Here is a 9,318-nt window from a genome sequence, read left to right on the forward strand (position 1 = left end):
ATTGCCAAATCAGAATTTTAGCATTATATTCTTCTATTTACTCAACGGGAAATAACTGTATGGTATGTGAGAAGGCAGAGAGACAAATTTTGTAATTGTCTGCAACTTGATACATTTCCTATGATGTCGCCCATTCTTCTTTGTGACTTTAAGATTTTGTAAGAACACATTTGAGATTATAAGGATATATTCTTTTACCAACAAATATAATGGGGACATTTCTGGCTCAAAACATTGTACTCCTTTAGAAGAAAAAAGTAAATTACTCAGTGCATCAAGTCCAGAGACACTCCTATAGTGTATAGTCACAAATATGATAATATACCTCAGCAAACTGATAACTATACACTTTTTAGATTTGCACCAATTCTTCCTTCTTTTTCTGAAGAGATGCAACTTAACAACACCTATGTCTACCCCTCACTACAGCAAGGTCATGTATCTTTGATGTTGGATTGGCAGGTGTAAAAATAAGACATAATATATAGCTTCCTTTAGAAATCCACTTCATTATTAATTTGATAGGTTACCTGTTCTTTCAATTTCTGGATTCACTACTGTGCAGAATTACTTACTCTGCTTAGGATACTGATGACAAGCAGTGTTATCAGCACAATAAAATAAACACAGATTTGTTTTTCAAATGAAACTCTGAGAAATGTGTTCAGGTTACATCCCCTGTATCTCATCTTTGGGTACTGCCTTACGAACCCAAAACATGTAACTTTGGGCTTGCTCTAGCATTTAGTGAAGTAATGGAAAACTGACACTCCAAAGTTGTAGAGGCTGAGAAGGCTGATTCAGAGGATGCTGTCTAACATATGTAGAATACCAGGTTTTATCGGAATCTTTTACCTGCTGAGATAATGTGGTATTAATTTTACTAGAATTTCTGAGACAGAAACAATTTGGAGAGAGAAAAAAATTGTACTACCTGAATGGATGTTAAAAATCTAGAGGGAATTTTAAGAATTAAAGAGCTGCTTGTTTCCAAGGCTACCTAGAAGATCTGCCACATAGGTTGGCTACTTTCTCTTCCCTCTGAAGATGACCCTGGTTTAGCTGTGGTCCCTGGCTCATGGTTAGGATGGCTCATGGTTAGGATAACAGCTGCTCTGTACCATCTCTCTTCCCCCAGATGGTCCTCTCTGGTGTGTGATGTTGTGCAGAGCACAGGGAGCTCTACCTGAGATGATCACAGAAGCGTGAGAGTCTCACTGCTATGGCCAATAAGCCATAACATTGTAAACTGGGACCATTAATACTGCTTCAAATAACACATAATCCCACTGGTCCTTGCTCCAGATGATGTGTCACACAGAGGCTTGTTGTAACCGCGAACAACCACAAGGTGACAGGCACTGCTGCCAAACAATTCTGTGAAGCCTCGCTGGCTAACTGGGTGTTCACAAACACAATAAAATTCCTGAATTATGACATGGTCAGTGGTCAAGTTTAATGTTAACTGATTAATACTTGAAATTTTGGCAACAAAAGAAGCCTGACAGGAGAATATAGCAGTTGCATCTTAAGATCACAAGAACAGAAAATATTGTAAAACTTGTTTGACTAAAAGCTTGGCAAAATATTTTTGTTTGCTCCACAACAGATAAATTACCGTTCAGAAAAGTGCAGGTAAGGCCACACGAGCTAGGCCATGGATGCATTATCAGTTGGAAGTAATGGAAATAGAAAAAATAGACTAAGAAACAGGAGGAGGAGGAGGAGGAGGAGGAGGCAGGAAGTATTCATAGCTTTTCTATACAGGGAATTTATGTTGACAGAAAGTATGAAAACAAGACCGAGAAGTCCACATACAAAGGAGCATTTGCATAAGGGAGGTTATGTAATGTGTGATCCTCAGTGAATGATTATCAGTGGCAGGACACCTCCACTGGGATTGCAGTAATCTCCACTGGTAAACCTGGCTCAGGAAATGGACGCTACATGGTTTATTTTGCTTGGAAAAGCCATAAAAATGTAAACATGCAGAAATGTTGCTATTCTTAATAGTTATGTATTTACCTTCACAAAAAGGTCATATTCTGTAACCTTTTTTTTTTTAACCTTTTTGCATATATGTTTACAAAATATTTATAGAAACATGCTTTCTAAATGTGTAATTCCATTGCATATTAAAGCTAATATTTTATGGAAGAGCAAGAAGTAGAGGGCATTTGTACTGGGTATGGCCTCTGAGGAATATAAAATTAAAGTGTACAAAGGATGCTTTATTTTATGTCCTGTACCAGCTTGTACAGATTATTTCAGTTTGATCAGCTGTCTTCTAGAATGAATTATTTTTTGCAAAGGGATATCTTTGAAGATCAGTTACAGAATTAAAAAGTAACAGTAACTAAGCAATTCTCAGTCTCATCATTACGGTTCAGAAGCTGTTAACAGTTGTAAAGGGCTAATTAGTGTAATGTAATCCTCTTAGGAGGCTGCAGGCATTGAGCTGGATTTCTTTATAATTTGTATGTAGGCCTTCTTTATTCCATTGGAATTACAATAATTACAGACAGCAGTATGTATTTGCATTCTAGCCATCCACATTATGTTTATTTTGCATACTGAATACTGCACAATAAATGCAGAAGTAGAATTTTATATTTTCTATTTAAATATCAAAATGTTTGGAAGAACAGCCAAATCTTGGTTTTATAACTGTGCAAAATCTACCAAAGGAGAAAATGAAAACAGGAAAAAGTGGCTTTCTGAAATCCCAAGCAATCAGAGAGAGAAAATACTGGAAGAGCTGGACGTGAACAAAGTGCTGTCATATTTGGTTTACAAGAGAGTCTTTTCCTTGGAGGAATACAAAGACATTTGGTCCCAGGAGAGCTACAAGGAGAGAACTGAATATTTTCTAGATAAACTCTCTTTAAAAGGCCCAGGTGCTTTCTCTGCCTTTTATTCCATTTTGGAGGAGGTCTCTCCTAACTTGCTGACTTGCTTTCTCCCTGGCTATGAAGGTAAGGTCACTGTCTGCTCTGAAATGCTTAAGTGTATATTGGTAATGTCTTGCAATCCTTTGACACTAATAGTTATTTGCTATAATTAGTGTTTACTTTCTCTCTTGCATTAAACCAGATACAGTATTTGCTGCCTTTATGTTTCTTTGTTATAAAAGAGAAAATAATCAGAAGAAAAAAATATTAAATACATTCTATTGTTAGAATATTTAAACTGATAAAATGCTGAATGTTCAAATTGCTGCTACTAATAAATAAAAGTCAGAATAGGGGAAAGGATTTCTAAGTATTATTGATAATGCTTAGATAAGAAATGCAACACTGATTACGTTCCTTCCCGTTTCTGAAATATTTAAAAATAGATTGAGAAGTTCTATAGGGATAATGCCCGAGTAAGTGATCCCTTTCACATTTTTCTTGTAAGTCACATTATTTGTTGTATCTGTCTGTAAACAACTGCATGAAAAAGGATTGTATTACTAAATATCAACACTACAACTGAAGTTAACCGAAACGTTATTTGGACATCAGGCATTATCCGTACTTATTTGCGGAACAATGTCTTGCCAGATACTAGAAAAGATAATGCGAAAAATGTGTAGAGTGTTTACAATTATATCTTACTGACCTATTTTTATTTTTTGTGTCTGTTATATTCTAAATTTCAGTCTATCAAGTCAGTTAGAGTTTTTCTCAGCAATGACTGCAGGGTTGTGCTCAAAGGTTATATACAGAATGTCCTTTTAGAATTTAATTAAAATAGTCACATCTTTCACTGATCCATTCAGCACCAGGTTTAAACACCTTAATATCACAATTATTTATAAATAAAAAAAGTAAGTCTGAGTTCCATAAAAATATTAATAAACTAAATATGAAAAATTGAAATCTAAAACAATTCTGACCTTTAAAATAGCGATAGATTGTGTCCTCTCTTGACAACCTCATTACTTTTAAAATTGACAGTTTGAGTTCTAATTACATGAGAAGGCAACAGACATTTTACCCTAATTTAATTATGAAAAGATGCCCATTTAATGTAACTTTTCAATATCAATTTACAGTAAGGTATTATGGCAGTAAAAAGAAAATCAAAGGAGGTTCACAAATGTTGTTAGGGATTTTAATACATGTACAATGTTCTTCACAGACAACCATGCTATAAAAAGGCTACTTAGGGCCTCTTTATGCTATCATTTTTTTGAAAAAGCACATAAATATAAATACAATGGATTATAAATACATTATAAAGCCAGGTATTTTGGAATACGCTCTTTGGAATGAAGTTTGGGCTTCCTCTGAATTAACTGAAGCAACAGTGCAGGGAGATTTTTGTTCTATGCCACCTAAACAGATTGTGCAGGGGCCTGTCACAGACCAGATTTCAATCTTCCAGTGGGTACAAGGTTTGGGGGTAGTGCTGCTCTAAAGGGGGATGGCCTCAGCAACTGGGTGCAAGTCAAGGACCCTGTCTCCCTGACAACATCACAAGAGATACAGAGAAAAAGGAGAAAGCCAATGTCGCACATTTCCAAAAGAGTAAAGGATACTGGTGAAACAGCGTCCCCAATCCGTTCTGTCTGTCTGTGCCTTGTGTAGGCAGAAAAATGCCTCAGGCTGCCTTAGCTCAGCCACTATTACACTCTTTCCTCCTTCCCCTCCCCCAACAGTGCTTATCAAATGTGCAAAGCTACTTTTAGAATCTGTTTTTGCTAGTAATAATTGACTGGATAGCAGGCAAAGAAAAACACACGCTATATATTCACATTAATTCATGCAAATAATCTGTTCAAATTCATGCACAGATTATGTTGCAGATTCAATTAAAATACATTATGTGTTATGACACTGTGGATTTTTATAGATTGATTTTGCTAAACCATGTTACAAGGTGCACACAAAGACATGATGAAAAAGAACATTGTTCATTATTTCCATTACAGTAATTTTCTTCTCCACCCTCTAAAAGCTGACTGATAGGGCAAAGGAATCAAAACGAAGGAATGCAGTCTAGATGTATGACGAGGAGCTGCTATGCCTGTGCTATGTGGCATCAACACCCAGCTACCAGCGCGGTTGTGTGCCATCCCGCCCATTGTACTTGTTCAACACACTCTTTATGGCAGGCTGACTGAGCACACAGAATAGAATCAATCCCTCTGATTGATTAGCTGCATGTACAGTGGGGGCCAATTTCTGTTCTCTGGACCTGCCCCTGTTGGCAGACGTGGTTATTTTAATGTGTTTCCACTGTCTGCATGCCCTACAGAAAGAACCATTTGACAGGTGCTGGAAATGTGGCTTGATTCCAAGAGGTCACTCAGGCTCTGGACTAATGTAGCTCACTGCAGAAACTGTGAACTGTGCTAGGGAAATGTGGCCACTGAAGGATGTATTGTTGCTTGCACATAATTGTTTTAACACCATTTTGAACTCTTTCACCTCATTATTTCAAAGAATTACACTCACAGTAACTTAAGGGGTGTTACAGCACCACTGATGCCTCAAGATTAATTACTTGATTCCTCTGCTTACAATTCTCATTATAGTACAAAACAAAGCCCCAGTGACTTCATGGGGAGAAACAGTTGGTTACTACTTGCCCATATGATACAATAGAAAGTCAGTTCTTCATTGACCAGACAGAATTCTATATGGAGTAAGAATTTTAGGTTATTTCCAAATTTCTATAAATTGTCTGACCTGTATATCTCAGGTCTATTGGAAATATGAATAGGGAAACAACTTTATGTATAAAAGGTCAAAAGAGATTGCGTTGACCTAAACCAGCCACTTATCCAAATGTAACATCACTGACAGAATTACATCAAACTGTAGACGTTATATTGAATTATGCATCAGCTATGAGAGAAATTTCTTTATTGTTATGCAGACTGTATGCATTTCCCAGCGTTCTCAGAGCAAACAAAACTGAGAGCTGTAGCAGAGATGGAGCTTCATGAATCCTGTCAGATGAGCGACCAAGAAGGAAGCCTTTCTGCTGAAGAACAACTGAACCAATCATTCAACAAATACAGGTTAAAATTATCACTGTCATGATGTCTTTAATAATCACAACATTTCCCATGACTTAGTTTCTATATAAATGAAGTACCATGGAAGCGTTCAAGGCTTTAACTGCATTTGATTTTACCTGGAATTTGTAAAGTACAATTCTACTTTGTATAAAGAACATCTTTGGATGTTGATTTTTTGATGCTGATGAATGCTGGGGATCAACTCTGGTCTTTGCTACAGGTATTCAGTAGTGATGTAATGCATTGATGACACTGCTAGTTTTCAGTGTTCAAGGACTAGGTCTGTATGTAGAAGTCCATTTCACTCATACATTTTCTTGGAGTGTAACAGACAGCCTAAGTTAACATCACAGTTTCTGTTGTTTTTATTTACTTTCAGAGGAATAGAAACTGAGGAAGACCTATTAAGAACAGCATGTGACCTGATACATGCTGGGATACTGGGATTTAAGTCCCTGCTTCAGAGATTTGAACATAAAAAGAGGAGAAATAAAACCTTGGGAAATCCTAAAATGCTTCATTTTATGTAGTTAGTATTCAGTTCTGGCATTTGCAGTTGTGTGTTTGGAGTCATGCTTTGCCTATTCAATAAGGAATCTAGATGAGAATGGGCTACAGCTCACAATAGATCATTAGCTGTTAGGAAGTACTGTAGGTAATTTACACATGTCCAGCTAAGACAGAAACATTCTGAGAAAAGTCTTGAAAAGTAGCTAAAAGCTGTCCTGTTTTGATATGTCAGTAGCATATAAAGAGTAAATTATGAAGGCTTTAATAACTTTGCATGCCCAGGTTAGTTTTGTTAAGGTTCAGCTAGTGACTGGATTACACTAGTTTTTAGAAATGTAGTAAAAATTAATGACTGTGAAATGATAGTGAAAAAATTGTGGTTGTATGAGGTTAAGTTCATCCTGAGTAGCAGTGAAACATGAAATGGTAATGGAGTATGAAGACACACGATACAACACAGTATGGGCCCAAATTGTACAGTTTGGGCTGATCTATACCCACAACTACTGAAATCCCAGTCAGAACTCATTTCTCCATAGTCATTTGCAGGAGTTCCAGGAGACCTGTAGTCATTCACTATCTGAATATGTGCCATTTGGATTTTAAAAGATTCATTTTGTAGCACTGGTCCTCTAACTACACAAAGCAATTCACTTACAAAACCAAACCAATTAAGAAGTGCCTGCAGCTAAAGAATCACATTAGGGAAGTAATAGAAAAGTAGGAAAGCTTTCCTGAAGCCAGCTTATGCTGGAAATACCTGATAACTCAAAAAACCCCAACCAGATATAAAAGATGTCAGTGTTAGTATTTATGGAGCCATGTAGTGTCACTGTAAGATTGTTATATATATTCTACCTTACAAGAAGTATATGGCACATCAGTTCTGCATGCACCCTGGAAGAATAAAACAAAACAGTGCTGGGGCTATACTCCCTCTGTGGTGTATCAGTGTTAGATGTGGAAGTTGATGTAGCCCCAGAACCCACACAGCAAGGAGGGAATAGTTCCCTGTATTGGAAACAGAGAACTCAATGAAAAGACAAACTGGTGTGCAATAGCACACAATTTACTTCAGCACCAGTTCCTGGGAAAAACACCATACCTGGACACCAGGTTAAAAACACACCAGTCTTTCCACACCTTCTGTTCTATGCTGACATTCATCTCCTCCATCCAAGAGAAAAATTCATTATGTAACTCTTCTATGTCCGTTTTCTCTTAAGTGCCACACCTGTGTCAAACACAATCAACGTGGGATTCATGGAGATGAGAGTCTCAAGCACTTGTAACAGTTTGTGGAAAAGACAACTTCACTTTTGAAGACAACAAGAAAGCTGCCAGCAAAGCAATATCCTGCCCATATTGTGCAGAAGCTCACACATCACAAACCACAGTTGCAGCGCCCTTATCAACGAGGCAACCTGTCAGAGACAGAAAGTACCACCCATAAACAAAATGGTGCATGACTACAGGGGGCACAAAGAAAACTAGAAATATGTAGCAGTAGTTAGAAAAGATGAGATGAATAATAAACAGAAAATGGAAAATAGCTTCCCTGCCCTTTCCTCAGTATTTGTAAATATTCTAAATTCTTTGCGTTTTTTTCCCAATAATAAAAAAATGTGAGACACACCGACACTCCTGTGAAGAACAAGAAATTTCTGCCTCTGAAGTAAATAGCAAAGTTCCAGATGATGTTAGTGAGACCATCATGGTGAGCTACAGTTCTTTGATAATACAGACAATAAGAGAGGTTCCACAATTACATAGCAACTGCAAAGCTATGTTTTTGTACCTATGTTTAGACAAGTATCAAGATCTTATCACTGCAGAATAGATGGTCTGGGAAGAGTAAAATCCCCTCAGTTCTAAACAATAGGATGACCTTGTTAGTTAAGAATCAACCAACTACAGCCATTATATTACCAGCCAGTAAAGCAAATTGGGCAAAAAGAAAATAAAACTAAAGATGCAAAAGGTGTGCAAAATTTTTAATTTAAAGGTGAAATCCCTAATAAGGATACTCCACTCTAGATTCATAATTTCTCCTCTTGAGACAGCTCTATAATTTCTGATTAACACAATAAAAATGTGGTTTATAACACAAGTGAAATTGAGTAAGTTTGAGGTTGCCTATTGGGATTTGGTCTATGAATTCTTAGGGCAAGCAGGTTAACTACAAATACCCTCACAAAAATATCAGACAGAAGTACCATATTGCATGACTTCTGCAAGTCAGTACTAAGGATATGGTCTTGGTCTGGTTTTGGGCCAGAAAATATTGTCCCAAGTTCTGTTCATTGTCCTCTCTGTACCTTCTTTCCCAGAATATCCTCTCCAAAACAGGACAATCTCTATTAGACCAATAGATGGAATTATAGGTAGGGTCAGTAATTGCCTGAATATGACCTCAAATTAATACTGTTTTCAACACATTTTTGGTGTAGGTTGTTGTTGTCTTTTGGGTTTTGGTGGTCTGTTGTTTGGTTTTTTTCTATTTATATTTCTCTCAAGCATCACTGGACAGTTGGTGCTGGTCCTATAAAAATCATGCAGATAACATAAAGAAAATAGTTAATTATTTTCCTTGGACTTTCTGTTTTCTCCTCCAATAACGGTTTTTATTCTCCTATTGATTGAGAACTAATATGCTGAAGGAAGCAACTCTCAGTAGCATTAATAGTACATAGAGATGTTACTTTCCCATGTATTAAGAAAAGATTGTGCTACAGAGGCTGTCAAATAAATTATCAGAGTAAGTAATATCCAAACTGTGAAAATCAGATACTATT

At 36.8% G+C, this 9,318-nt stretch overlaps 1 protein-coding gene across 8 annotated transcripts in view; it reads left to right on the plus strand.

Annotated features, from left to right (window-relative positions):
* The first annotated feature begins 2,538 nt into the window (after window positions 1-2,538).
* The window catches only part of TJP1 (tight junction protein 1), a 190,353-nt gene continuing 183,573 nt past the window's right edge, over window positions 2,539-9,318 (plus strand). For 2 of the 8 annotated variants that reach the window (XM_019280873.3, XM_010390809.4), the window contains exons 1-2: window positions 2,539-2,975; window positions 5,869-6,013. In XM_019280873.3, the coding sequence (XP_019136418.1) occupies window positions 2,558-2,975; window positions 5,869-6,013 (563 nt within the window). In that variant the 5' untranslated portion in view covers window positions 2,539-2,557. The remainder of the gene's footprint in view (window positions 2,976-5,868; window positions 6,014-9,318) is intronic. The other 6 variants (XM_010390808.4, XM_010390810.4, XM_010390807.4 and 3 more) reach the window with 5 other exon arrangements.

This window comes from Corvus cornix, chromosome 10, assembly GCF_000738735.6.
Source record: "Corvus cornix cornix isolate S_Up_H32 chromosome 10, ASM73873v5, whole genome shotgun sequence".
Lineage (NCBI taxonomy): Eukaryota > Metazoa > Chordata > Aves > Passeriformes > Corvidae > Corvus > Corvus cornix.